The sequence below is a fragment of the Oncorhynchus mykiss genome, chromosome 30, assembly GCF_057628025.1.
Source record: "Oncorhynchus mykiss isolate SJ-2025 chromosome 30, ASM5762802v1, whole genome shotgun sequence".
Lineage (NCBI taxonomy): Eukaryota > Metazoa > Chordata > Actinopteri > Salmoniformes > Salmonidae > Oncorhynchus > Oncorhynchus mykiss.
The window spans coordinates 23641181-23666044 of NC_143051.1; the positions used below are offsets into that span (position 1 = coordinate 23641181).

At 43.8% G+C, this 24864-nt stretch overlaps 1 protein-coding gene across 10 annotated transcripts in view; it reads left to right on the forward strand.

Annotated features, from left to right (window-relative positions):
* Window positions 1-24864, forward strand: part of LOC110488131 (PHD finger protein 14) — a 125037-nt gene that overhangs the window by 45325 nt on the left and 54848 nt on the right. For 6 of the 10 annotated variants that reach the window (XM_036971653.2, XM_090227848.1, XM_090227850.1 and 3 more), the window contains exons 17-18: window positions 6701-6763; window positions 6979-7103. In XM_036971653.2, the coding sequence (XP_036827548.1) occupies window positions 6701-6763; window positions 6979-7103 (188 nt within the window). Of the gene's footprint in view, window positions 1-6700; window positions 6764-6978; window positions 7104-8574; window positions 14231-24864 lie in introns of those variants that run through there. The other 4 variants (XM_090227852.1, XM_090227855.1, XM_090227851.1 and 1 more) reach the window with 1 other exon arrangement.

A 24864-nucleotide genomic window follows, 5' to 3' on the forward strand; every position in this document is an offset into this window, starting at 1 on the left:
GTCTGTCAGCGTAGTGTCCAGTGCATGGAGGCGCTACCAGGAGACAGGCCAGTATATCAGGAGACGTGGAGGAGGCCGTAGGAGGGCAACAACCCAGCAGCAGGACCGCTACCTCCGCCTTTCTGCAAGGAGGAGCAGGAGGAGCATTGCCAAAGCCCTGCAAAATGACCTCCAGCAGGCCACAAATGTGCATGTGTTTGTTCTAACGGTCAGAGGGCCGACGTCCACAGGTGGGGGTTGTGCTTACAGCCCAACACCGTGCAGGACGTTTGGCATCTGCCAGAGAACACCAAGATTGGCAAATTCGCCACTGGCGCCCTGTGCTCTTCACAGATGAAAGCAGGTTCACACTGAGCATGTGACAGACGTGACAGTCTGGAGACGCCGTGGAGAACGTTCTGCTGCCTGCAACATCCTCCAGCATGACCGGTTTGGCTGAGTGTCAGTCATGGTGTGGGGTGGCATTTCTTTGGGGGGCCTCCATGTGCTCGCCAGAGGTAGCCTGACTGCCATTAGGTACCGAGATGAGATCCTCAGACCCCTTGTGAGACCATATGCTGGTGCGGTTGGCCCTGGGTTCCTCCTAATGCAAGACAATGCTAGACCACATGTGGCTGGAGTGTGTCAGCAGTTCCTGCAAGAGGAAGGCATTGATGCTATGGACAGGCCCGCCCGTTCCCCAGACCTGAATCCAATTGAGCACATCTGGGACATCATGTCTCGCTCCATCCACCAACGCCACGTTGCACCACAGACTGTCCAAGAGTTGGCGGATGTTTTAGTCCAGGTCTGGGAGGAGATCCCTCAGGAGACCATCCGCCACCTCATCAGGTGCATGCCCAGGCGTTGTAGGGAGGTCATACAGGCACGTGGAGGCCACACACACTACTGAGCCTCATTTTGACTTGTTTTAAGGATATTACATCAAAGTTGGATCAGCCTGTAGTGTGGTTTTCCACTTTAATTTTGAGTGTGACTCCAAATCCAGACCTCCATAGGTTGATAAATTTGATTTCCATTGATCATTTTTGTGCGATTTTGTTGTCAGCACATTCAACTATGTAAAGAAAAAACTATTTAATAAGAATATTTCATTCATTCAGATCTAGGATGTGTTATTTTAGTGTTCCCTTTATTTTTTGAGCACAGATGAAATATAAATAGACACATACACACACACACACACACCAGTCAAACGTTTGGACACACCTACTCATTCAAGGGTTTTTCTTTATTTTTACTATTTTCTACATTGTCAAATAATAGTGAAGACATCACAACTATGAAATAACACATATTGAATCATGTAGTAACCAAAAAAGTGTTAAACAAATCTAAATATATTTTATATTTGACATTCTTCAAAGTAGCCACCCTTTGCATTGATGATCGCTTTGCACACTCTTGGCGTTCTCTCAACCAGATTCATGAGGTAGTCACCTGGAATGCATTTTAATTAACAGGTGTGCCTTGTTAAAAGCTAATTTGTGGAATTTCTTTGCTCCTTAATGCGTTTGAGCCAATTAGTTGTGTTGTGACGAATTAGAGGTGGTATACAGAAGATATCCCTATTTGGTAAAATACCAAGTCCATATTATGGCAAGATTACAGCTCAAATAAGACTTAAAGGTCAGTCAATCCGGAAAATTTCAAGAACTTTGAATGTTTCTTCATGTGCAGTCGCAATGACCATCGAGCACTATGATGAAACTGGCTCTCGTGAGGACCGCCACAGGAAAGGAAGACCTAGAGTTACCTCTGCTGCAGAAGATACGTTCAATAGAGTTAACTGCACCTCAGATTGCAGCCCAAATAAATGCTTCACAGAGTTCAAGTAACAGACACATCTCAACATCAACTGATCAGAGGAGACTGTGTGAATCAGGCCATCATTGTCGAATTGCTGCAAAGAAACCACTACTAAAGGACACCAATAAGACGAAGAGACTTGCTTTTTTATTTATTTTTTACTTAACCTTTTATTTAACTGGGAAAGTCAAGTTCTTGGGCCAAGAAACACGAGTAATGGACATTAGACTGGTGGAAATCTGTCCTTTGGTCTGATAAGTCCAAATTTGAGATTTTTGGTTCCAACCGCTGTGTCTTTGTGAGACGTAGAATAGGTGAAGAGATGATCTCCCCATGTGTGGTTCCCACCGTGAAGCGTGGAGGAGGAGGTGTGATGGTGTGGGGGTGCTTTGCTGGTGACACTATGTGATTTATTTAGAATTGAAGGCACACTTAACCAGCATGGCTACCACAGCATTCTGCAGCGATGCACCATCCCATCTGGTTTGCAGATGGGACTATAATTTTTTTTTATAGTCTTAGTGGGACTATAATTTGTTTTTCAACAGGACAATGACCCTACACACCTCTAGGCTTTTGTAAGGGCTATTTGACCAAGAAGGAGAGTGATGGAGTGCTGCATCAGATGACCTGGACTCCACAATCACCCGACCTCAACCCAACTAAGATGGTTTGGGATGAGTTAGAAAAGTTTGGAAAAGCATTCCAGGTGAAGCTGGTTGAGGGAATGCCAAGAGTGTGCAAAGCTGTCATCAAGGCAAAGGGGGGTTACCTTGAAGAATCTAAATACTTATTTGGTTACTACATGATTATATATGTGTAATTTCATAGTTTTGAAGTATTCACTATTATTATGAAAGAGTTAAATTAAAGAAAAACCCTTAAATTATTTGGTGTGTCCAAACTTTTGACTGGTACTGTGTGTGTGTGTGTGTGTGTGTGTGTGTGTGTGTGTGTGTGTGTACAGTCATGGCCAAAAGTTTTGAGAATGACACAAATATTAATTGTCTCGGTTTGTATGATGGCAATTTGCATGTACTACAGAATGTTATATAGAGTGATCAGATGAATTCCAATTAATTGCAAAGTCCCTCTTTGCCATGTAATGAAATTAATCCCCTCCCCCAAAAAATTCCACTGCATTTCAGCCCTGCCACAAAAGGACCAGCTGACATCATGTCAGTGATTCTCTCATTAACACAGGTGTGAGTGTTGATGAGGTTGGAGATCACTCTGTCATGCTGATTGAGTTCAAATAACAGACTGGAAGCTTAAAAAGGAGGGTGGTGCTTGGAATCATTGTTCTTCCTCTGTCAATCATGGTTACCTGCAAGGAAACACATGCCGTCATCATTGCTTTGCACAAAAAGGGCCTCACAGGCAAGGATATTGTTGCCAGTAAGATTGCACCTAAATCAACCATTTCTCGGATCATCAAGAACTTCAAGGAGAGTGGTTCAATTGTTGTGAAGGAGGCTTCAGGGCGCCCAAGAAAGTCCAGCAAGCCCCAGGACCGTCTCCTAAAGTTGAATCAACTGCGGGATCGGGGCATCACCAGTACAGAGCTGCACGCACAGTGTAGCGAAGACTTTTGGAGGATGGCCTGGTGTCAAAAAGGGCAGCAAAGAAGCCACTTTTCTCCAGGAAAAACATCAGGGACAGACTGATATTCTGCAAAAGGTACAGGGGTTGGACTGCTGAGGACTGGGGTAAAGTAATTTTCTCTGATGAATCCACTTTCCGATTGTTTGGGGCATCTGGAAAAAAGCTTGTACGGAGAAGACGAGGTGAGTGCTACCATCAGTCCTGTGTCATGCCAACAGTAAAGCATCCTGAGACCATTCATGTGTGGGGTTGCTTCTCAGCCAAGGGAGTGGGCTCACTCACAATTTTGCCTAAGAACACAGCCATGAATAAAGAATGGTACCAACACATCCTCCGAGAGAAACTTCTCCCAAACATCCAGGAACAGTTTGGTGACGAACAATGCCTTTTCCAGCATGATGGAGCACCTTGCCATAAGACAAAAGTGATAACTAAGTGGCTCAGGGAACAAAACATCAATATTTTGGGTCCATGGCCAGGAAACTCCCTAGACCTTAATCTCATTGAGAACTTGTGGTCAATCCTCAAGAGGCAGGTGGACAAACAAAAACCCACAAATTCTGACAAACTTCAAGCATTGATTATGCAAGAATGGGCTGCCGTCAGTCAGGATGTGGCCCAGAAGTTAATTGACAGCATGCCAGGGCAGATTGCAGAGGTCTTGAAAAAGAAGGATCAACACTGCAAATATTGACTCTTGCATCAACTTCATGTAATTGTCAATAAAAGCACTTGACACTTATGAAATGCTTGTAATTATACTTCAGTATTCCATAGTACATCTGACAAAAATATCTAAAGACACTGAAGCAGCAAACTTTGTGGAAATTAATATTTGTGTCATTCTGAAAACTTTTGTATGTGTGTGTATTCCCCCAAATAATAAATATATGGCGGATTAGAAATTACACAGACAAGTAGATTGTAGCTTCCATCAAAGCATCTGTAGTATTAAAGCTGACCTCCCTCCCATGGGTATATAAGTGGAATATAACTGTCAGGCTCTGTGTAGGAAGTCCTTCACATCTCCTCCATACTCTGTGACATTGAGGGCACATGTTGAGTTAGAAGGGCACTACCCTCCAGTAGGCAGTGTACTCAGTCAGCAGGCCCTGAACATGGGCCAGAGGAGGCTGAGCTGCACCACAGAGTGGCAATGGGCCATCTTACCTCTGTGGCCCTACACACACACACACACACACACTCCAACACTCATCCTAATGCAGGGGCCAGCGGGAGGTCGATTAGCCAGCCCTGATTAATTGAAACTGGGCTTTAACGCTGTGCCAGCACCGGGGTGCCCTGGTAAAAGCATAAAAAATGCAAAGCAGGTCCCTTTCAGCGGCTGCCATCGCACGCCTTGCGTTTGAAGATAAATGCAGAATTGAAGCTCCTCGACTGGAGCGGACGCAGCGAGAGGAAATCAGAAAAAGCCAGCTTAATCCCAGAGTACTTCCAGCAGCAGGGTCCTCAGCCAAGCGTTCTTCTGGGCACGCCGCTTTATGCGAGCTAACAGAAAAACACATTAACCCAGACCTCCTCAACACAGCACAGCCGTCGATACTGCTGCTGCTCCACTCTACACCACCTTCGCCCCTCTTCCCTCCCCCTTTCTCTCCCTTCCCTCCATCTCTCTGACATAACAGATACACGTCCAGAAGGAGAAGACATTTGTGGTTGTTTTTTGTGTTCATTTTTGTCTATTTGAAAAGGAAGAACAGATTGTTTTTGTGTTGTCTGAGAGGGAGACAGACAGACACTAGGGTGTTCTCTGACTCTTGCTAGGCAGCCAAGCAATGAGTGGCCACAGAGGAGTGTTCCTCAGGCTCTCTCCTTCCAGGTGTGGAGGGGGTTGGTTATTGACAGTCTAAAAACAAAAGACTGGGGAAAATATAAAATGGAAGAGGACTGAAGAGTGTTTTTCTCCCCTCTCTCTGATGACTATCTGTTATGTTCCTTCAGGGAGCTGAGACTGGGAGGGAGGATGGAGGGGAGGCAGGGGCTGGGGCAGTATATCGGAAGAGGATCAGGGTATGGTGGCTGTAGATAAGTGGGATCCATGAAGAGGTGGAGGGAGGGAGCAGCCATATCCCGACAGCTTTCTCTCTCTCTCTGCCTCTCCCTTTCCCGCTCCCTTCTCTCTCTCTCTCTGCCTCTCCCTTTCCCGCTCCCTTCTCTCTCTCTCTCTCTCTCTCTATCCTGCCCCTTTCTCTCTCACTCTCTCTCTCTCTCTGCCTCTCCCTTTCCCGCTCCCTTCTCTCTCTCTCTCTCTCTCTCTCTCTCTTTCTCTCTCTCTCTCTCCCTCCTGCCCCTTTCTCTCTCTCTCTCTCTCTCTCTCTCTCTATGCCTCTCCCTTTCCCGCTCCCTTCTCTCTCTCTCTCTCTCTCTCTCTCTCTCTCTCTCTCTCTATCCTGCCCCTTTCTCTCTCACTCTCTCTCTCTCTCTGCCTCTCCCTTTCCCGCTCCCTTCTCTCTCTCTCTCTCTCTCTCTCTCTCTCTCTCTCTCCCTCCTGCCCCTTTCTCTCTCTCTCTCTCTCTCTATGCCTCTCCCTTTCCCGCTCCCTTCTCTCTCTCTCTCTCTCTCTCTCTCTCTCTCTCTCTCTATCCTGCCCCTTTCTCTCTCACTCTCTCTCTCTCTCTCTCTCGTGCAACTGACAGGCAGTGTTACTCTAGCTATGAATAGGACCTGTGTGGCTCTCTTGTCTTGTATGGCCAGAGGTAAAACAGAACACCAGCCTCACGGCATTAGAGGATTAAATACAGAACAAACAAACAAAAAATGTATTTGGAAAACAATTGATGCTTTCTGTGGTATTGTTGCAAAATGCAGAGAGCATAGTGGATTTTCTTTATTTGACAAACGGCTGAGGGAGCAGACGACGTCATAAACAAACTTCCACTGGCTCCTGAGTCCTTTGGATAACAAGCAAGCAATAAATAAAGTTAGATTTGTCTGATGCTGCCAATACTTTGTGGAGCATAATATCTAATTAAGTCAAATTATTATTTTGACAGATTCTCAGACAAAATACCAATAACTAATGATTTGCCTGATAACTCAACAACTCAAAGTGGAGAAACATTGACATTTTCCACAAGTGACCGTGCTGTGACCTTGTGCCCTTGCATGGCTAGCTGATAATCTGTCAAGGCTCAAGAGACTGACCAGAGCTGGGGTCAATTATCTCTCATCAACTCACACAGATCAATCAATTAGCAAATAAATGACCACACAATTCTAGCTTAGTTAAGACGGACTGCAATGAAACACATTATGTATTCCACAGAGAACCAGAGGGCAGAAGAGGAAGAGGGTGTCCATCTGTGAAGAAGAGCAGTTTGAAGTGCAGGTATGTCACTGTTCTACTTTGTTACCAAACATTCCTCCATCTCCTAACCTCCCTGACACACTCACAACTAGTGCATACACACCCCATATGTTACATACAGTACTACTCTATTCACCTGGATTTTTCTCTTTCTTAACACCTCTTCTACACCATTAACACACTCACATACACACACACAGCATTGTCGGCTCTAATCAGCCTGTGTGTTTCCATAGGAACCTGCTCTACGTGAACGGCGTCAGCGTCAGTCTGTAATGCAGAAGAAGACCCCTAAAGCCGACGACACCAGGACTGACTGTACCTCCTGCAAAGGACCCGGGGACAATGAGAACCTTGTCAGGTGGGTCACAGTGTGTGTGAAGGGAGGGGATGTGTGTGGAGGTGAGGAGAGAGGGCGGAAGGAGGTCTGTGTGCATGCGTGTATTCAAATGTGTGTGTGTGTGTGTGTGTGTGAACACCTGTGTGTGTGTGTGTGTGTGTGTGTGAGGAGCTGTATCCTCCTGAAGATTAAAGTTCAGTCTTCATTAGGCCTTGGCTGCCTTGCGTAGGCTGAGCGAGGGGGGGCTGGTGAGCAGGGCTGAGGCCAGCAGCTCTATAGAACACCTCTTTTGAGCTGCCAACTGCATTTACACACATCATCAAGATGTAATGAACAACCTGATCTGCCCTTGTCTCCCATCAGAGGTTCAACTGTCTCACGCTGCTTAAACAGGGCCGGAACTTTACTACATCCTTCAATAGTGTGTGAATTAAAGCAGTCAGCATTAACACACTGTAAACTGACTGATTTATCAGAGTGTATTTATTTCTGAGTGTATAGACCACTGTAGTTGCCTTCCATATGACCTACAAACTGTGACTGTCATCAGCTGAGTTTGCAACAGAGTTTCATGCGAATATTCTAAAATGTGCATTTTCCCACCAGAGATGTTTCCATCAGACTGTTGGTGGATAAAAGGCTGTGTGTGATGACGTAGTGCACATAAAATAGCTTTTACCGTTAAATTCTCATGTAGCAAATGAAAAATACAAGTTAAATGGGTTTCCATCTCATTTACTGATGGTTTTGCAGAAAACTGTTGCATTATATAACAAATGTGCCCACTCTGGTCTTGTCACATGTGCTCTAGCCAACAGCTCACAGATACAGTGCGGGTAGACTAGTCTACATGATGAGATTATAATGGATAAGAGCGATATTATTTGTATTTGTCAAACGGCAGCCAAGCATCCATCATCATGTCACCAGAATAAGACCCTCAGTATTTATTGGAAAGGAGCATGAAGTTCATCATAACTTATTTCATCTGTAGCCTAATAAACTGCATGCTTTCCCGAGTCGTTGTGGGAGGACCACACAACATATCATCGCGTGACTCCAAGTTTACTTCGATTTGATGGTTATTATATCAATATTTGCACATAAAGGCGTTCCTGCCGCCCTTTCTCCCATAATACATTTTGACACAATAAGTTCCCACCATGTCGAAGAAACAAATCTAAACGTCTGTCGCCATTTCTAAAGTTGTACCAGTATTTAATGCTTCCATCAGTCCGGTCGGGACTTTTTTCATGCGTCAGGTAATTCATCCGCATGGTTGGATGGAAACGTGGTCATAGGCTAATTTCAACTGAAAGCGTATGACACATTCACTTTATTACTCCATAGGGTTCTTTCTGTGAGCTGTATTAGTTATCAGTGTTTAAGGTTAAGCTAATGTGTGGTTCTGTCAGTGTTTTATAGGTTAAGGAGGTCGGGGGCTGTGAGGTGTGCTGCCTGCCCTGACTCTTTCTATCTTTGCATTGCACAGGTTGTGAGAGCCGGGGCAGACACCTCTCCTCACCTCCCCACACCTAGACACTGCTGGACAGATGAGAGAGAGAAGCAGACCTTTGGCTTAGAGACAGAGAGGGACTTAATTACGTGGAAGAATGACGGCGGCGGGTGTGGGATCAGATGGCCATCTTTGACGTTCACAACCATGGTCGTCTTCATGACCCAAATTGGACCACCGACTGGCCGTCCAATTAAAATTGAGGGAGAGAGGCAGAAATTGAAATTAACTTTGAGGAATTCTAAAATACTTGCGCAAATAAAATGTTGGGAGGTTCAGTATTACTGAACTGGTCATTCTTGTAAGAAAGGACATGTTGGTCTTATTGGACAGGCCCTTTGTGATCGTCATTGTCATCTCTAAGGGCCCTTCTATAAGGACTATGGCCTAACTGGACTGATTCCCCCCTCTCTCTCTCGCTCTCTCATCCATTCTATGATGCCACTTCACTCGTTTGACCTCCCTGAGCATCTTATCACCACATCCAATCAGTTGTATTGACTCGTCATTTGTGGTCCAATCACATGGTGTTTTCCTCAGTAAAGGCCTTTAATTGGAGATGCACTTGAACTTAGGCTTTCATAATCTTCTTCTAGTGTTGTCATCGGATAGAACTTTCTAGAGTAGAGGACTAGTAGACCTTGAAAAAGTAGTGGTTTTTAGTAGAATGATTGCCCTTTCTGGCTTTTGAGAAGTAAGTTGCCGCTTAGCCTCTACAGCAGCCTAAGGTTTAACATAATAATTATAGCAACATTTGTATGAATGGTTATTGTAACTTCTAATGTGTGAGTGTACAGTAGATGTCTAGGCATCTTAGTCTCCCTTCCTCTCATTAGTATTTTAAAGTGACAGTTTAACTGACACTTCTTTAAAAGCAGCCCAGCTCTGTGTATGTGTGTGCGCATCTCCCCAGTGCCCCATAGTGAGTGCTGACAACTGAGCAGCTGCCATGTGGTCTGTCTGTCTGTCAGGGTCCTTGACAGAAGTGTCACAGTTTGCCCTCACATGTCACTCCTCCACTCACCCCCATCCCAGGACCCTCTGTCACTCCTTTTCTCTTCCCCTCATCTGTCTGGGGACCCTATATGCATGCCACTGGGAGCTGCCAAACCTCACATAATGCTTAGGTCCACTGGAAAATCTGCTGAGGAAATACATTTGGTGGTTTTCCTATGGAGATTAGAAAGTCCTCCTCATCTTCGTTCTCCCTCTACCTCCTCATCCTCTTCTGCCTCCTCCACAACAAATTTAGAGGACTGTCCATGAGATACAGCTAACCAGCTAACCTTACTCAAGCTAATCCTTCTCAAGCTAACCTTACTACAGCTAACCAGCTAACCTTACTGCAGCTAACCAGCTAACCCTACCACAGCTAACAAGCTAACCTTACTACAGCTAAACCTACCACAGCTAACCAGCTAAACTTACTACATCTGACCCTACTTCAGCTAAACAGCTAACCCTACTCCAGCTAACCCTGCTACAGCTAACCCTGCTACAACTAACCAGCCAACCTTACTACAGCTAACCCTACTACAGCTAACCCACTACAGCTAACCAGCTAACCCACTACAGATAACCAGCTAACCAGCTAGCCAGTTAACCCTACTACAGCTAAACATACTGCAGATAATCAGCTAAGCCTACTCCAGCTAACCAGCTAGCCAGTTAACCCCACTACAGCTAAACATACAACAGCTAATCAACTAACCCTAGTACCACTAACCCTATTCCAGCTAGTACTACTACAGCTAACCCTACTCCAACTAACCAGCTAGCCAGCTAATCAGCTAAGCCTACTCCAGCTAGCCAGTTAACCCCACTACAGCTAAACATACAACAGCTAATCAACTAACCCTAGTACCACTAACCCTATTCCAGCTAGTACTACTACAGCTAACCCTACTCCAACTAACCAGCTAGACAGTTAACCCTACTAATCAGCTAACCCTACTACAGCTAACCCTACTCCAGCTAACCAGTTAACCCTACTACAGCTAATCAGCTAACCCTACTCCAGTTAACCCTACTACAACTAAACTTACTACAGTTAACCAGTTAACCCTACTACAGCTAAACTTACTCCAGCTAACCTGTTAACCCTACTACAGCTAACCCTACTGCAGCTAATCAGCTAACCCTACTCCAGCTAACCTGTTAAGCCTACTACAGCTAACCCTACTGCAGCTAATCAGCTAACCCTACTCCAGCTAACCTGTTAAGCCTACTACAGCTAACCCTACTGCAGCTAATCAGCTAACCCTACTCCAGCTAACCAGCTAACCCTACGACAGATAAACTTACTCCAGCTAACCAGTTAACCTACTCCAGCCCTACCATGCATGGCTCTGTATCTAACCATTAGGGCTAGGCTATGGCCAACTCTGTATCTAACCATTAGGCCTAGGGCTAGACTATGGTCAACTCTGTATCTAACCATTAGGCCTAGGGTTAGGCTATGGTCAACTCTGTATCTAACCATTAGGCCTAGGCTATGGCCAACTCTGTATCTAACCATTAGGCCTAGGGCTAGGCTATGGCCAACTCTGTATTTAACCATTAGGCCTAGGGCTAGACTATGGTCAACTCTGTATCTAACCATTAGGCCTAGGGCTAGGCTATGGTCAACTCTGTATCTAACCATTAGGCCTAGGGCTAGACTATGGTCAACTCTGTATTTAACCATTAGGCCTAGGGCTAGACTATGGTCAACTCTGTATCTAACCATTAGGCCTAGGGCTAGACTATGGTCAACTCTGTATCTAACCATTAGGCCTAGGGCTAGGCTATGGTCAACTCTGTATCTAACCATTAGGCCTAGGGCTAGACTATGGTCAACTCTGTATCTAACCATTAGGCCTAGGGCTAGACTATGGTCAACTCTGTATCTAACCATTAGGCCTAGGGCTAGACTATGGTCAACTCTGTATCTAAGCATTAGGCCTAGGGCTAGACTATGGTCAACTCTGTATCTAACCATTAGGCCTAGGGTTAGGCTATGGTCAACTCTGTATCTAACCATTAGGCCTAGGGCTAGACTATGGTCAACTCTGTATCTAACCATTAGGCCTAGGGCTAGACTATGGCGAACTCTGTATCTAACCATTAGGCCTAGGGTTAGGCTATGGTCAACTCTGTATCTAACCATTAGGCCTAGGGTTAGGCTATGGCTAACTCTGTATCTAACCATTAGGCCTAGGCAATGGCCAACTCTGTATCTAACCATTAGGCCTAGGGTTGGGATATGGTCAACTCTGTATCTAACCATTAGGCCTAGGGTTAGGCTATGGTCAACTCTGTATCTAACCATTAGGCCTAGGGTTAGGCTATGGTCAACTCTGTATCTAACCATTAGGCCTAGGGTTAGGCTATGGCTAACTCTGTATCTAACCATTAGGCCTAGGCTATGGCCAACTCTGTATCTAACCATTAGGCCTAGGGTTAGGCTATGGTCAACTCTGTATCTAACCATTAGGCCTAGGGTTAGGCTATGGTCAACTCTGTATCTAACCATTAGGCCTAGGGTTAGGCTATGGTCAACTCTGTATCTAACCATTAGGCCTAGGGTTAGGCTATGGTCAACTCTGTATCTAACCATTAGGCCTAGGGCTAGACTATGGCGAACTCTGTATCTAACCATTAGGCCTAGGGCTAGACTATGGTCAACTCTGTATCTAACCATTAGGCCTAGGGTTAGGCTATGGTCAACTCTGTATCTAACCATTAGGCCTAGGGTTAGGCTATGGTCAACTCTGTATCTAACCATTAGGCCTAGGGCTAGACTATGGTCAACTCTGTATCTAACCATTAGACCTAGGGTTAGGCTATGGTCAACTCTGTATCTAACCATTAGGCCTAGGGCTAGACTATGGTCAACTCTGTATCTAACCATTAGGCTTAGGGTTAGGCTATGGTCAACTCTGTATCTAACCATTAGGCCTAGGGCTAGACTATGGCGAACTCTGTATCTAACCATTAGGCCTAGGGTTAGGCTATGGTCAACTCTGTATCTAACCATTAGGCCTAGGGTTAGGCTATGGCTAACTCTGTATCTAACCATTAGGCCTAGGGTTAGGCTATGGCTAACTCTGTATCTAACCATTAGGCCTAGGGTTAGGCTATGGTCAACTCTGTATCTAACCATTAGGCCTAGGGCTAGACTATGGCGAACTCTGTATCTAACCATTAGGCCTAGGGTTAGGCTATGGTCAACTCTGTATCTAACCATTAGGCCTAGGGCTAGACTATGGCTAACTCTGTACCTAACCATTAGGCCTAGGGTTGGGCTATGGCTAACTCTGTATCTAACCATTAGGCCTAGGGTTAGGCTATGGCTAACTCTGTATCTAACCATTAGGCCTAGGGCTAGACTATGGCTAACTCTGTATCTAACCATTAGGCCTAGGGTTAGGCTATGGTCAACTCTGTATCTAACCATTAGGCCTAGGGCTAGACTATGGCAAACTCTGTATCTAACCATTAGGCCTAGGGTTGGGCTATGGCTAACTCTGTATCTAACCATTAGGCCTAGGGTTAGGCTATGGCTAACTCTGTATCTAACCATTAGGCCTAGGGCTAGACTATGGCTAACTCTGTATCTAACCATTAGGCCTAGGGCTAGACTATGGTCAACTCTGTATCTAACCATTAGGCCTAGGGTTAGGCTATGGTCAACTCTGTATCTAACCATTAGGCCTAGGCTATGGCCAACTCTGTATCTAACCATTAGGCCTAGGGCTAGGCTATGGCCAACTCTGTATTTAACCATTAGGCCTAGGGCTAGACTATGGTCAACTCTGTATCTAACCATTAGGCCTAGGGTTAGGCTATGGTCAACTCTGTATCTAACCATTAGGCCTAGGCTATGGTCAACTCTGTATCTAACCATTAGGCCTAGGGCTAGACTATGGTCAACTCTGTATCTAACCATTAGGCCTAGGGTTAGGCTATGGTCAACTCTGTATCTAACCATTAGGCCTAGGCTATGGCTAACTCTGTATCTAACCATTAGGCCTAGGGTTAGGCTATGGTCAAGTCTGTATCTAACCATTAGGCCTAGGGTTAGGCTATGGTCAAGTCTGTATCTAACCATTAGGCCTAGGGTTAGACTATGGCTAACTCTGTATCTAACCATTAGGGCGATAGTAGCCTACAGTAAATGTACTTTTAACCTGAGAATATGTTATGTGTTCCAACAGTTTAGAATGTGTGAACAAACACCTTATTAGCTGTGTTGTGTGATCGGTGTGTACAGTATTTATTGACAAGCCAAGCTTTTTTGTGTATTTTATTTGTGCCTTCACACTTGATTTTATATCATAATATGCCTTTTGTTATTACTGTGTTATGAAGAAAATGAGTTAAGCTCACTATTGAGTAGGAACCTTAAAGGACTCCTTGCTAAACATATTCATTGTTAATATATTTGTTTACACACATGCCTATATGTGATTAGTATTCGTTTACATACATTTCTATATGTGATTATTTATAACATGTTGTGGTATTACCACATTGGGTAAAAGTAACTGTGATTTATAGAGTACTAATATTGCTACTCATATGTGTGTATGTGAAGTTTCCTGGCCTCCCGGCCCCTATAGCTCTCAGCATTAAAGCTTGAATAAACTCTTGACTTTTTCACCTTAGCACCATATTGATAAATGAGAGTTACACAGCTAATTACACTGAGCCAAAATATTAACGCAATTTGTAAAGTAATTGGTCCCATGTTTCCATGCGCACAAAAATATTATTTCTCTCAGATTTTTTGGTTTTACATCCCTGTTAGTGAGCATTACTCCTTTGCCAAGATACTCCATCCACCTGACAGTTGTGGTATGTCAAGAATCTGATTAAACAGCATGATCATTACACAGGTGCAGCTTATGCTCAGGACAATAAAAGGCCACTCTAAAATGTGTAGTTTGTCACACAACAGAATGCCACAGATGTCTCAAGTTTTGAGGGAGTTTGCAATTGGCATGCTGACTGCAGGAATGTCCACCAGAGCTGTTGCCAGCGAGTTGAATGTTAATTTCTTTACCAAAGGCTGCCTCCAAGGTCGTTTTAGAGAATATGACAGAATGTCCAACCAGCCTCTCAACCGGAGACCACGTCTAACCACGCCAGCCCAGGACCTCCTCTTCCGGCTTCTTCACCTATGGGATTGTCTGAGACCAGCCACCCGGACAGCTGATGAAACTGTGGGTTTGCACAACCAAATAATTTCTGCACAAACTGTCAGAAACCATCTCAAGGAAGCTCATCTGAGTGCCCCCTTGTCCTCACCAGGATCTTGACCTGACTGCAGTTAGGCGTCGTAACCAAGTTCAATGGGAAAATGCTCACCTTCGATGGCCACTGGCACGCTGGAGAAGTGTGATCTTCACGGATGAATCCCGGTTTCAGCTGTACCGGGCAGATGGCAGATAGTGTGTGTATGGTGCGACAGGTTTGCTGATATTAACATTGTGAATAAGGGTGTCCCATGGTGGTAGTGAGGTTATGATATGGGCAGGCATAAGCTACGGACAACGAACACAATTGCATTTTATCGATGGCAATTTGAATGCACAGAAATACCGTGATGAGATCCTGAGGCCCATCGTCGTGCCATTCATCCGTCGCCATCACCTCATGTTTCAGCATGATAATTCATGGTCCCATGTCGCAAGGATCTGTACACAATTCCTGGAAGCTGAAAATGTCCCAGTTGGCCTGCATACCCACCAGACCCGGTAACCCATTGAGCATATTTGGGATGCTCTAGATAAGTGGTTCCCAAACTTTTTATAGTCCCGTACCCCTTCAAACATTCAACCTCCAGCTGCGTACCCCCTCTAGCACCAGGGTCAACGCATTCTCAAATGTTGTTTTTTGCCATCATTGTAAGCCTGCCACACACACACATTTATTAAACATAAGAATGAGTGAGTTTTTGTCACAACCCGGCTGTTGGGAAGTGACAAAGAGCTCTTATAGGACCAGGGCACAAATAATAATAATCCATAATTTTGCTCTTTATTCAACCATCTTACATATAAAACCTTATTTGTTCATCGAAAAATATGAATAACTCACCACAGGTTAATGAGAAGGGTGTGCTTCAAAGGATGCACATAACGCTGCAATGTTGGGTTGTATTGGAGAGAGTCTCTCACATAGGTACGTGGTGGCCTAGAAGGCCAACATCCCAGGGTCACCTCTTCACTGTTGACGTTGAGACTGGTGTTTTGCGGGTACTATTTAATGAATCTGCCAGTTGAGGACTTGTGAGGCGTCTGTTTCTCAAACTAGACACTCTAATGTACTTGTCCTCTTGCTCAGCTGTGCACCGGGGCCACCCACTCCTCATTTTATTCTGGTTAGAGCCAGTTTGTGAAGGGAGTAGTACACCACGTTGTACGAGATCTTCAATTTCTCAGGACAAGAATAAATATTCCATAAAAAAATCTGCTGTTTCCAGCTACAATCGTCATTTACAACATTAACAATGTCTGAAGTACACTGTATTTCTGATCAATTTGATGTTATTTTAATGGACACAAAAAATTTATTTTCTTTCAAAACAAAGACATGACAAGTGACTCCAAACTTTTGAACAGTAGTGTATGTATGTATGTATGTATGTATGTATGTATGTATGTATGTATGTATGTATGTATGTGTGTATATACAGTGCCTTGCGAAAGTATTCGGCCCCCTTGAACTTTGCGACCTTTTGCCACATTTCAGGCTTCAAACATTAAGATATAAAAGTGTATTTTTTTGTGAAGAATCAACAACAAGTGGGACACAATCATGAAGTGGAACGACATTTATTGGAAATTTCAAACTTTTTTAACAAATCAAAAACTGAAAAATTGGGCGTGCAAAATTATTCAGCCCCCTTAAGTTAATACTTTGTAGCGCCACCTTTTGCTGCGATTACAGCTGTAAGTTGCTTGGGGTATGTCTCTATCAGTTTTGCACATCGAGAGACTGACATTTTTTCCCATTCCTCCTTGCAAAACAGCTCGAGCTCAGTGAGGTTGGATGGAGAGCATTTGTGAACAGCAGTTTTCAGTTCTTTCCACAGATTCTCGATTGGATTCAGGTCTGGACTTTGACTTGGCCATTCTAACACCTGGATATGTTTATTTTTGAACCATTCCATTGTAGATTTTGCTTTATGTTTTGGATCATTGTCTTGTTGGAAGACAAATCTCCGTCCCAGTCTCAGGTCTTTTGCAGACTCCATCAGGTTTTCTTCCAGAATGGTCCTGTATTTGGCTCCATCCATCTTCCCATCAATTTTAACCATCTTCCCTGTCCCTGCTGAAGAAAAGCAGGCCCAAACCATGATGCTGCCACCACCATGTTTGACAGTGGGGATGGTGTGTTCAGCTGTGTTGCTTTTACGCCAAACATAACGTTTTGCATTGTTGCCAAAAAGTTCAATTTTGGTTTCATCTGACCAGAGCACCTTCTTCCACATGTTTGGTGTGTCTCCCAGATGGCTTGTGGCAAACTTTAAACAACACTTTTTATGGATATCTTTAAGAAATGGCTTTCTTCTTGCCACTCTTCCATAAAGGCCAGATTTGTGCAATATACGACTGATTGTTGTCCTATGGACAGAGTCTCCCATCTCAGCTGTAGATTTCTGCAGTTCATCCAGAGTGATCATGGGCCTCTTGGCTGCATCTCTGATCAGTCTTCTCCTTGTATGAGCTGAAAGTTTAGAGGGACGGCCAGGTCTTGGTAGATTTGCAGTGGTCTGATACTCCTTCCATTTCAATATTATCGCTTGCACAGTGCTCCTTGGGATGTTTAAAGCTTGGGAAATCTTTTTGTATCCAAATCCGGCTTTAAACTTCTTCACAACAGTATCTCGGACCTGCCTGGTGTGTTCCTTGTTCTTCATGATGCTCTCTGCGCTTTTAACGGACCTCTGAGACTATCACAGTGCAGGTGCATTTATACGGAGACTTGATTACACACAGGTGGATTGTATTTATCATCATTAGTCATTTAGGTCAACATTGGATCATTCAGAGATCCTCACTGAACTTCTGGAGAGAGTTTGCTGCACTGAAAGTAAAGGGGCTGAATAATTTTGCACGCCCAATTTTTCAGTTTTTGATTTGTTAAAAAAGTTTGAAATATCCAATAAATGTCGTTCCACTTCATGATTGTGTCCCACTTGTTGTTGATTCTTCACAAAAAAATACAGTTTTATATCTTTATGTTTGAAGCCTGAAATGTGGCAAAAGGTCGCAAAGTTCAAGGGGGCCGAATACTTTCGCAAGGCACTGTATACATACACACACACATACATACATACATACATACACACATACACTACTGTTCAAAAGTTTGGGGTCACTTGTCATATATATATATATATAAAATAAAATGCGAACCACGTTTTATTTTGCGTACCCCCGATGGCATTGCGCTTGGGAGTACCTGCTCTAGATAGATGTGTACGATGTGTACGACAGCATGTTGCAGTTTCCGCCCATATCCAGCGTCTTCACACAGCCAATGAAGAGGAGTGGGACAACGTTCCACAGGCCACAATCAACAACCTGATCAACTCTATGTGAAGGAGATGTGTCGCGCTGCATGACGCAAATGGTGGTCACACCAGATACTGACTGGTTTTCTGATCCACGCCCCTTTTTTTTAAGGTATCTGTGATCAACATTCCCATTCATGTGAAATCCATAGATTACGGCCTAATGAATTTATTTCAATTTACTGATTTCCTTGTATGAACTCTAACTCAGTAAAATCTTTGAAATTGTTGTATTTATACTTTTGTTCAGTGTAATTGTTGTATTTATATTTTTGTTCAGTGTAATTGTTGTATTTATATTTTTGTTCAGTGTAATTGTTGTATTTATATTTTTGTTCAGTGTAATTGTTGTATTTATATTTTTGTTCAGTGTAATTGTTGTATTTATATTTTTGTTCAGTGTAATTGTTGTATTTATATTTTTGTTCAGTGTAATTGTTGTATTTATATTTTTGTTCAGTGTAATTGTTTTATTTATATTTTTGTTCAGTGTAATTGTTGTATTTATATTTTTGTTCAGTGTAATTGTTTTATTTATATTTTTGTTCAGTGTAATTGTTGTATTTATATTTTTGTTCAGTGTAATTGTTTTATTTATATTTTTGTTCAGTGTAATTGTTGTATTTATATTTTTGTTCAGTGTAATTGTTGTATTTATATTTTTGTTCAGTGTAATTGTTTTATTTATATTTTTGTTCAGTGTAATTGTTGTATTTATATTTTTGTTCAGTGTAATTGTTGTATTTATATTTTTGTTCAGTGTAATTGTTGTATTTATATTTTTGTTCAGTGTAATTGTTGTATTTATACTTTTGTTCAGTGTAATTGTTGTATTTATATTTTTGTTCAGTGTAATTGTTGTAAAGGTGTGTCGACGGTGGACAGCGTTCCGTTTGTGCGTCCCGCTGTCATCTCTGATTTATTACGGGGGAAGTGCCTCCTCGTCTGCCACCGGCAGCTGACCCTTAACAGGCCAGTAGAGCTGATGAGGAGGAGTGGTCTGCTTCTCTCTCTCCCTCTCTTTCTCTCTCTTTCTTTCTCTCCTTCTCTTTCTCTCTCTTTGTCACAAAGTTGATCTGTTTATTTCAGCTAAACCCGGATTCTGTGGCTACTCCTGCTGCTGCACCGATTCACCCCTCTCTCTTTCTCCCTCTCACACAGTGCCAGATACCGGTAGAGAGGGAAAGAGAGAGAGGCAGACATAGAATAGAGAGGCTTTTGATGACAATCTGGTTAACGGCATAACAAAAGCCTCCAATGTGTCTGGCACCAGATGGATAGGCAGCAACAACAAAAAATACAGCATATTTGGGATGCTCTAGATCAGTGGTTCCCAAGCTTTTTATAGTCCCGTACCCCTTCAAACATTCAACCTCCAGCTGCGTACCCCCTCTAGCACCAGGGTCAATGCACTCTCAAATGTTTTTTTTTTTGCCATCATTGTAAGCCTGCCACACACACACATTTATTAAACATAAGAATGAGTGAGTTTTTGTCACAACCCGGCTGTTGAGAAGTGACAAAGAGCTCTTATAGGACCAGGGCACAAATAATAATAATCCATAATTTTGCTCTTTATTCAACCATCTTACATATAAAACCGTATTTGTTTATTGAAAAATATGAATAACTCACCAAAGGTTAATGAGAAGGGTGTGCTTCAAAGGATGCACGTAACTCTGCAATGTTGGGTTGTATTGGAGAGAGTCTCTCACATAGGTACGTGGTGGCCTAGAAGGCCAACATCCCAGGGTCACCTCTTCACTGTTGACGTTGAGACTGGTGTTTTGCGGGTACTATTTAATGAATCTGCCAGTTGAGGACTTGTGAGGCGTCTGTTTCTCAAACTAGACACTCTAATGTACTTGTCCTCTTGCTCAGCTGTGCACCGGGGCCACCCACTCCTCTTATTCTGGTTAGAGCCAGTTTGTGAAGGGAGTAGAACACCCCGTTGTACGAGATCTTCAGTTACTCCAATGTGTCTGGCACCAGATGGATAGGCAGCAACAACAAAAAATACAGTCAGAGTTGGGCCCAGACCTGGATTCAAACACTATTTGAAATTATTCAGCAAACGCTGAAAGTATTTGAAAGATTCAAATGGATGTTGAACCCAGGACTGGAAGAGAAGAACTCCGTGTTGGGCCCAATAGAAAGGCAGACAGACAGGCAGCAGTGTCACTTTGAGGTTGAGACTCAGAGAGATGGAATCAGCACAGCGTAGAGAACTGTAACTGCCCCAATCCCTCATTCTCCCTGCTTCCCTCTCTCAGCCCCTCTTAGCCCAGGGTCCACAGAGACACGGGGAGCAGGCCTAAACGGAGGGAAGCTACAGCTGTGTTCTGACCATGGGGATGAGTAAGTCTGAGACAAGGACTGGGGGAGGGAGGGAGAGAAAGGAGGAGGGAGGTTCTGGAAGAGCAGTAACCTTTGGGATGATGAGTGCGTTTCCCATTACCGTCCTGACACAGGATCCGCAGAGATGATTTAATGGCGGCATTTTGTTTTTGCTGACTTCATTCCTTTTTTTCTTCTCCTCCACCATTAAAAGAGAAGAGAAAAGGCATACCAGGCTAGGGCTGGGCTGCTGTGTGGGTAGAGTAGCCAAGCAGCTCAAGTCTATTATTCCCCAGCCAGCTTCTTCCTTGCCCTCTCTTATTCCACGGATTCCACCGTCGCAGTGTGTGTCCACTCACTTCCTGGTTGCACTTCCTTCCTCCTCTTATCCTTCTCTCCTTTTTTTATTCCCTTTTTCCTCCCATCCTATGTCTCAGTGACTACAAACTAGGATGAATCACCTAACACCCAGAGGTGCCTTATATCCTAATAGTGTGGGGTTTGCCCCAGCGCGCAGACAGATGTACACTGTTAAGGAATGTGTGTGTGTGTGTGTGTGTGTGTGCGCCTGCCTGTGGGTCAGACTGTGTCTTCCCTTCTTGTAACAGAACATAAGGCCAGGGGGTGATAGCACAGAGAGGCCCCCAGTGAGCAGGCTGGGGCACTAGTTAGGTCAGTCAGAGGCTAGAGAGGTGAGGCTCTACCTGCAAAGCAGAGGCCACAGACCTGCTGGTGCTACTGCTCCAATCCACACACGCACACAAACTATGAACTCGGCCCACTGAGGCCCCCTGCTGGTGGACTAGGGGAACAGCAGCCTCATGGCCACCTAGGTGAATTATCAGTCCCTGGCAGCTCCAGACCTGGGTTCAAATCTATTTGAAGTCTTTAAATTTTTTTCAGAATTTGCTTTAGTCTGCCTCGAGTGCCAGTTGGGCAGGGTTTGCACTTTTTGACTGTTGTATTGGTTCCATTGCTCTAGGCAAAGTATTTGAACCCAGGTGAAGGCAGCTTGTGGCTAGCCCATTTCACTATAGTATCCTGTCTCCTTGTAGTGAGTGAGTTGTGTCCTAATGAGCTTGTAAATTCCTTGCAATGGTGTTTCTGTCTCGCCGCATTCATTACCTCCTCCTGCCCACCTTGTAAAACAATGCCTCTTTAATAATGTCTCAGCACCGTCCCACTGCCCCGACACTAAATCAAAAAGTGAGAGGCTATAGGAGAAGACCGATAATCCACTCCCTCTGTTTCTATGAAGAGAAATCACAGAACTACTTTGTCACAGGGTGGGACGTGGGAGTCGATGGCTGAGCGCTTTGTGGCGCATTGATCTCCCGTCACGTGAACACCCTCCAGGTAATTGCACTGCCCTAGTGTGATAAATTCTTCCCGTTGTTTCAAATACTCTGGGGGCTTCGGCACCGCACCGCTCCTCCTGCTCTGGCTCGTAAAGAAGAGAGAGTTGGGAGGCCTGGGATGAAGTAAATACGCCTTGACTGTTTCTATACATGGACTACACTTTGTCTTTGCCTGTGGTGCAACAAAGACATAAATAAGTCGCATATCAAAGGATCACCGGGCCGGATTCGATGTGTTGTCATCAGGGGCTTATTTGTTTTCTGTTCAACATTCTTTTAACCAAGGGAAGACTTTGTGAATGTTTTTGACAACAGTGATGGTTTTGATGATAAAGACGTTGATGTTGATAACAATGTTGAAGTTGTTGCTGCTGTTGGTGATGAGGAGCTTCATCCTGGAGTGTGATATTCAAGGCCAACCGAGGCCACGTTGTTTTCCATTTCCATTTCAAATACTGCATGCAGATTCATCCCCAAACAACTAAACAACATTTAATTACCACTAACAAACATTTAGCTAATTAATATTTTCTCGACTCATTAAAGTGTTTTCCCCATTTATCTGATTTAGACTACACCCCTGTTATGTTGCACATTGGTTGTCCAGCAGCTGTGCCATAACCACTAATATCACTCTCCACAGAGTAGAACCCCTGCATGTATACTGAACAAAAATATAAACGCAACATGGAAAGTGTTGGTCCCATGTTTCATGAGCTGAAATAAGATCCCAACGTCATTTTAGAGAATTTGGCAGTGTGTCCAACCGGCCTCACAACCGCAAATCACATGTAACCACACCAGCCCAGGACCTCCACATTTGGCTTCGTCACCTGTGGGATTGTCTGAGACCAGCCACCCGGACAGCTGAAACTGAGGAGTACTTCTTGTCTGTAATATAGTCCTTTTGTGGGGAAAGACTCATTCTGATTGGCTGGTCCTAGCTCACAAGTGGGTGGGCCTATGCCCTACTAGGCCCACCCATGGCTGCGGCCCTGCCCATTCATGTGAAATCCATAGATTAGGGCCTAATTTATTTGAATTGACATATTTCCTTATGTAAACTGTAACTCAGTAAAATCATTGAAATTGTTGCATGTTGCGTTTTTTTTTTACTGTTAGGGCTTAAAGTGCATCAGAGTATTACTTTTTCTAAAATAATCTTATGATCATGTACCTGTGTGTACATTTACCTACACTGTAGATAAAACACTTATATTGTGGATCCCAACTGCAACCTAGTTGTCTAACCCAATGGTCTTATCTCAGTTGAGTTAACCTGTTTGGGATAGGGGGCAGCATTTTCACGTTTGGATGAAAAGTGTGCCCAGAGTGAACTGCCTGCTACTCAGCCCCAGTTGCTAATATATGCATATTATTAGTAGATTTGGATAGAACACTCTGAAGTTTCTAAAACTGTTTGAATGATGTCTGTGAGTATAACATAACTCATATGGCAGGCGAAAACCTGGGAAAAATCCAACCAGGAAGTGGTAAATCTGAGGTTTGTAGTTTTTCTCTTGGCCTATCGAATATACAGTGTCTATGGGGTCAAATTGCACTTCATAAGGATTCCACTAGATGTCAACAGTCTTTAGAACCTTGTTTGATGCTTCTACTGTGAAGGAGGGGGGAATGAGAGGGGATTGAGTCAGTGGTCTGTCAGAGTGCCACGAGCTGGTCACGTGTTAGCTTGAGTTCCATTGCATTTCTGAAGACAAAGGAATTCTCCGGTTGGAGCATTATTGAAGATTTATGTTAAAAGCATCCTAAAGATTGATTCTATTCTTGTAGACATGTTTCTACGAACTGTAATATAACTTTTTTGACTTTTCGTCTGAACTAAGCGATCACGCATTGAACATTTGGATTACTGGGCTAAACGCTCAAACAAAAAGGAGGTATTTGGACATTGCACAAATCAAACATTTATTGTGGAACTGGAATTCCTGGCAGTGTATTCTGATGAAGATCATAAAAGGTAAGTGAATATTTATAATGCTATTTCTTCTGTTGACTCCAACATGGCGGATATCTGTTTGGCTTGAATTGTTGTCTGAGCGCCGTACTCAGATTATTGCATGGTTTGCTTTTCCGTAAAGTCGTTTTGAAATCTGAAACAGCGGTTGCATTAAGGAGAAGTATGTGTTATTTTTGAATTTCGCGCACTGCCCTTTCAGCGGAATGTTGTCGGGTGGTTCCACTAGTGGAAAAGGGGGGTTTGTCGAGGGGTTCCGCTAGCCATAAAGAAAATGCTTTAAGCAGTAGTACTTTCCTACAGTTAAATGTCTGTAATTGCTCTGATTCCTTTCATATCCAATTATAACTCGCATGGCTTAGGTACCCCGGGAATCAATTGGATCTGACTTCCTCCCAATGTCTCTATGGTAAGAAAAAAAAAAATGAAATTATTCATTTAAATTAACTTTGAACGAGGATACACCTTCAAGTTAGCCAATGTACTGACTTCTGACTTAAACACATCCTTTTAACTTTAAACCCTGTGAATCCCCTTTCTTTGTGTCATATCCGTATAATCTCGCTAAAATGCCCTTTGATTTCATTTGGTCGTGTCTGTGTGTGAGGCATCGGCCGTGATCGCCTGTGGGTGAGGAGGAACAATTCTAGGAGGACCCCTGTAGGTGCCATACACTCCAGACCCTTTGAAGAAGGGAAATGTGATGTGAAGTTGAGAGACCTGTGATGAGAGCTGATCAAACCAAGGCTAATCCACCTGCTTGTCATCCCACTGATAGAGAAGGAGGGGGGGGGGGGGAGAGGGAGATGGGGGGGGGGGGGGGGGGTACAGGGGAGGATGTGGCAGAGAGGAGGTCCTCTAAGAACTCCTGTAAGAGATTAAACAGCAGATGAAAGGGGATACGAGTCACCCGCCGAGGGCAACATGTGTAGCAGACAAAACCAATCAATCGCCCACCTCACACCCAATAAGATTACATCAATCAATAACCGCTCTTATGAGTGATTGGATTCTGTCTCCTTCCAGAG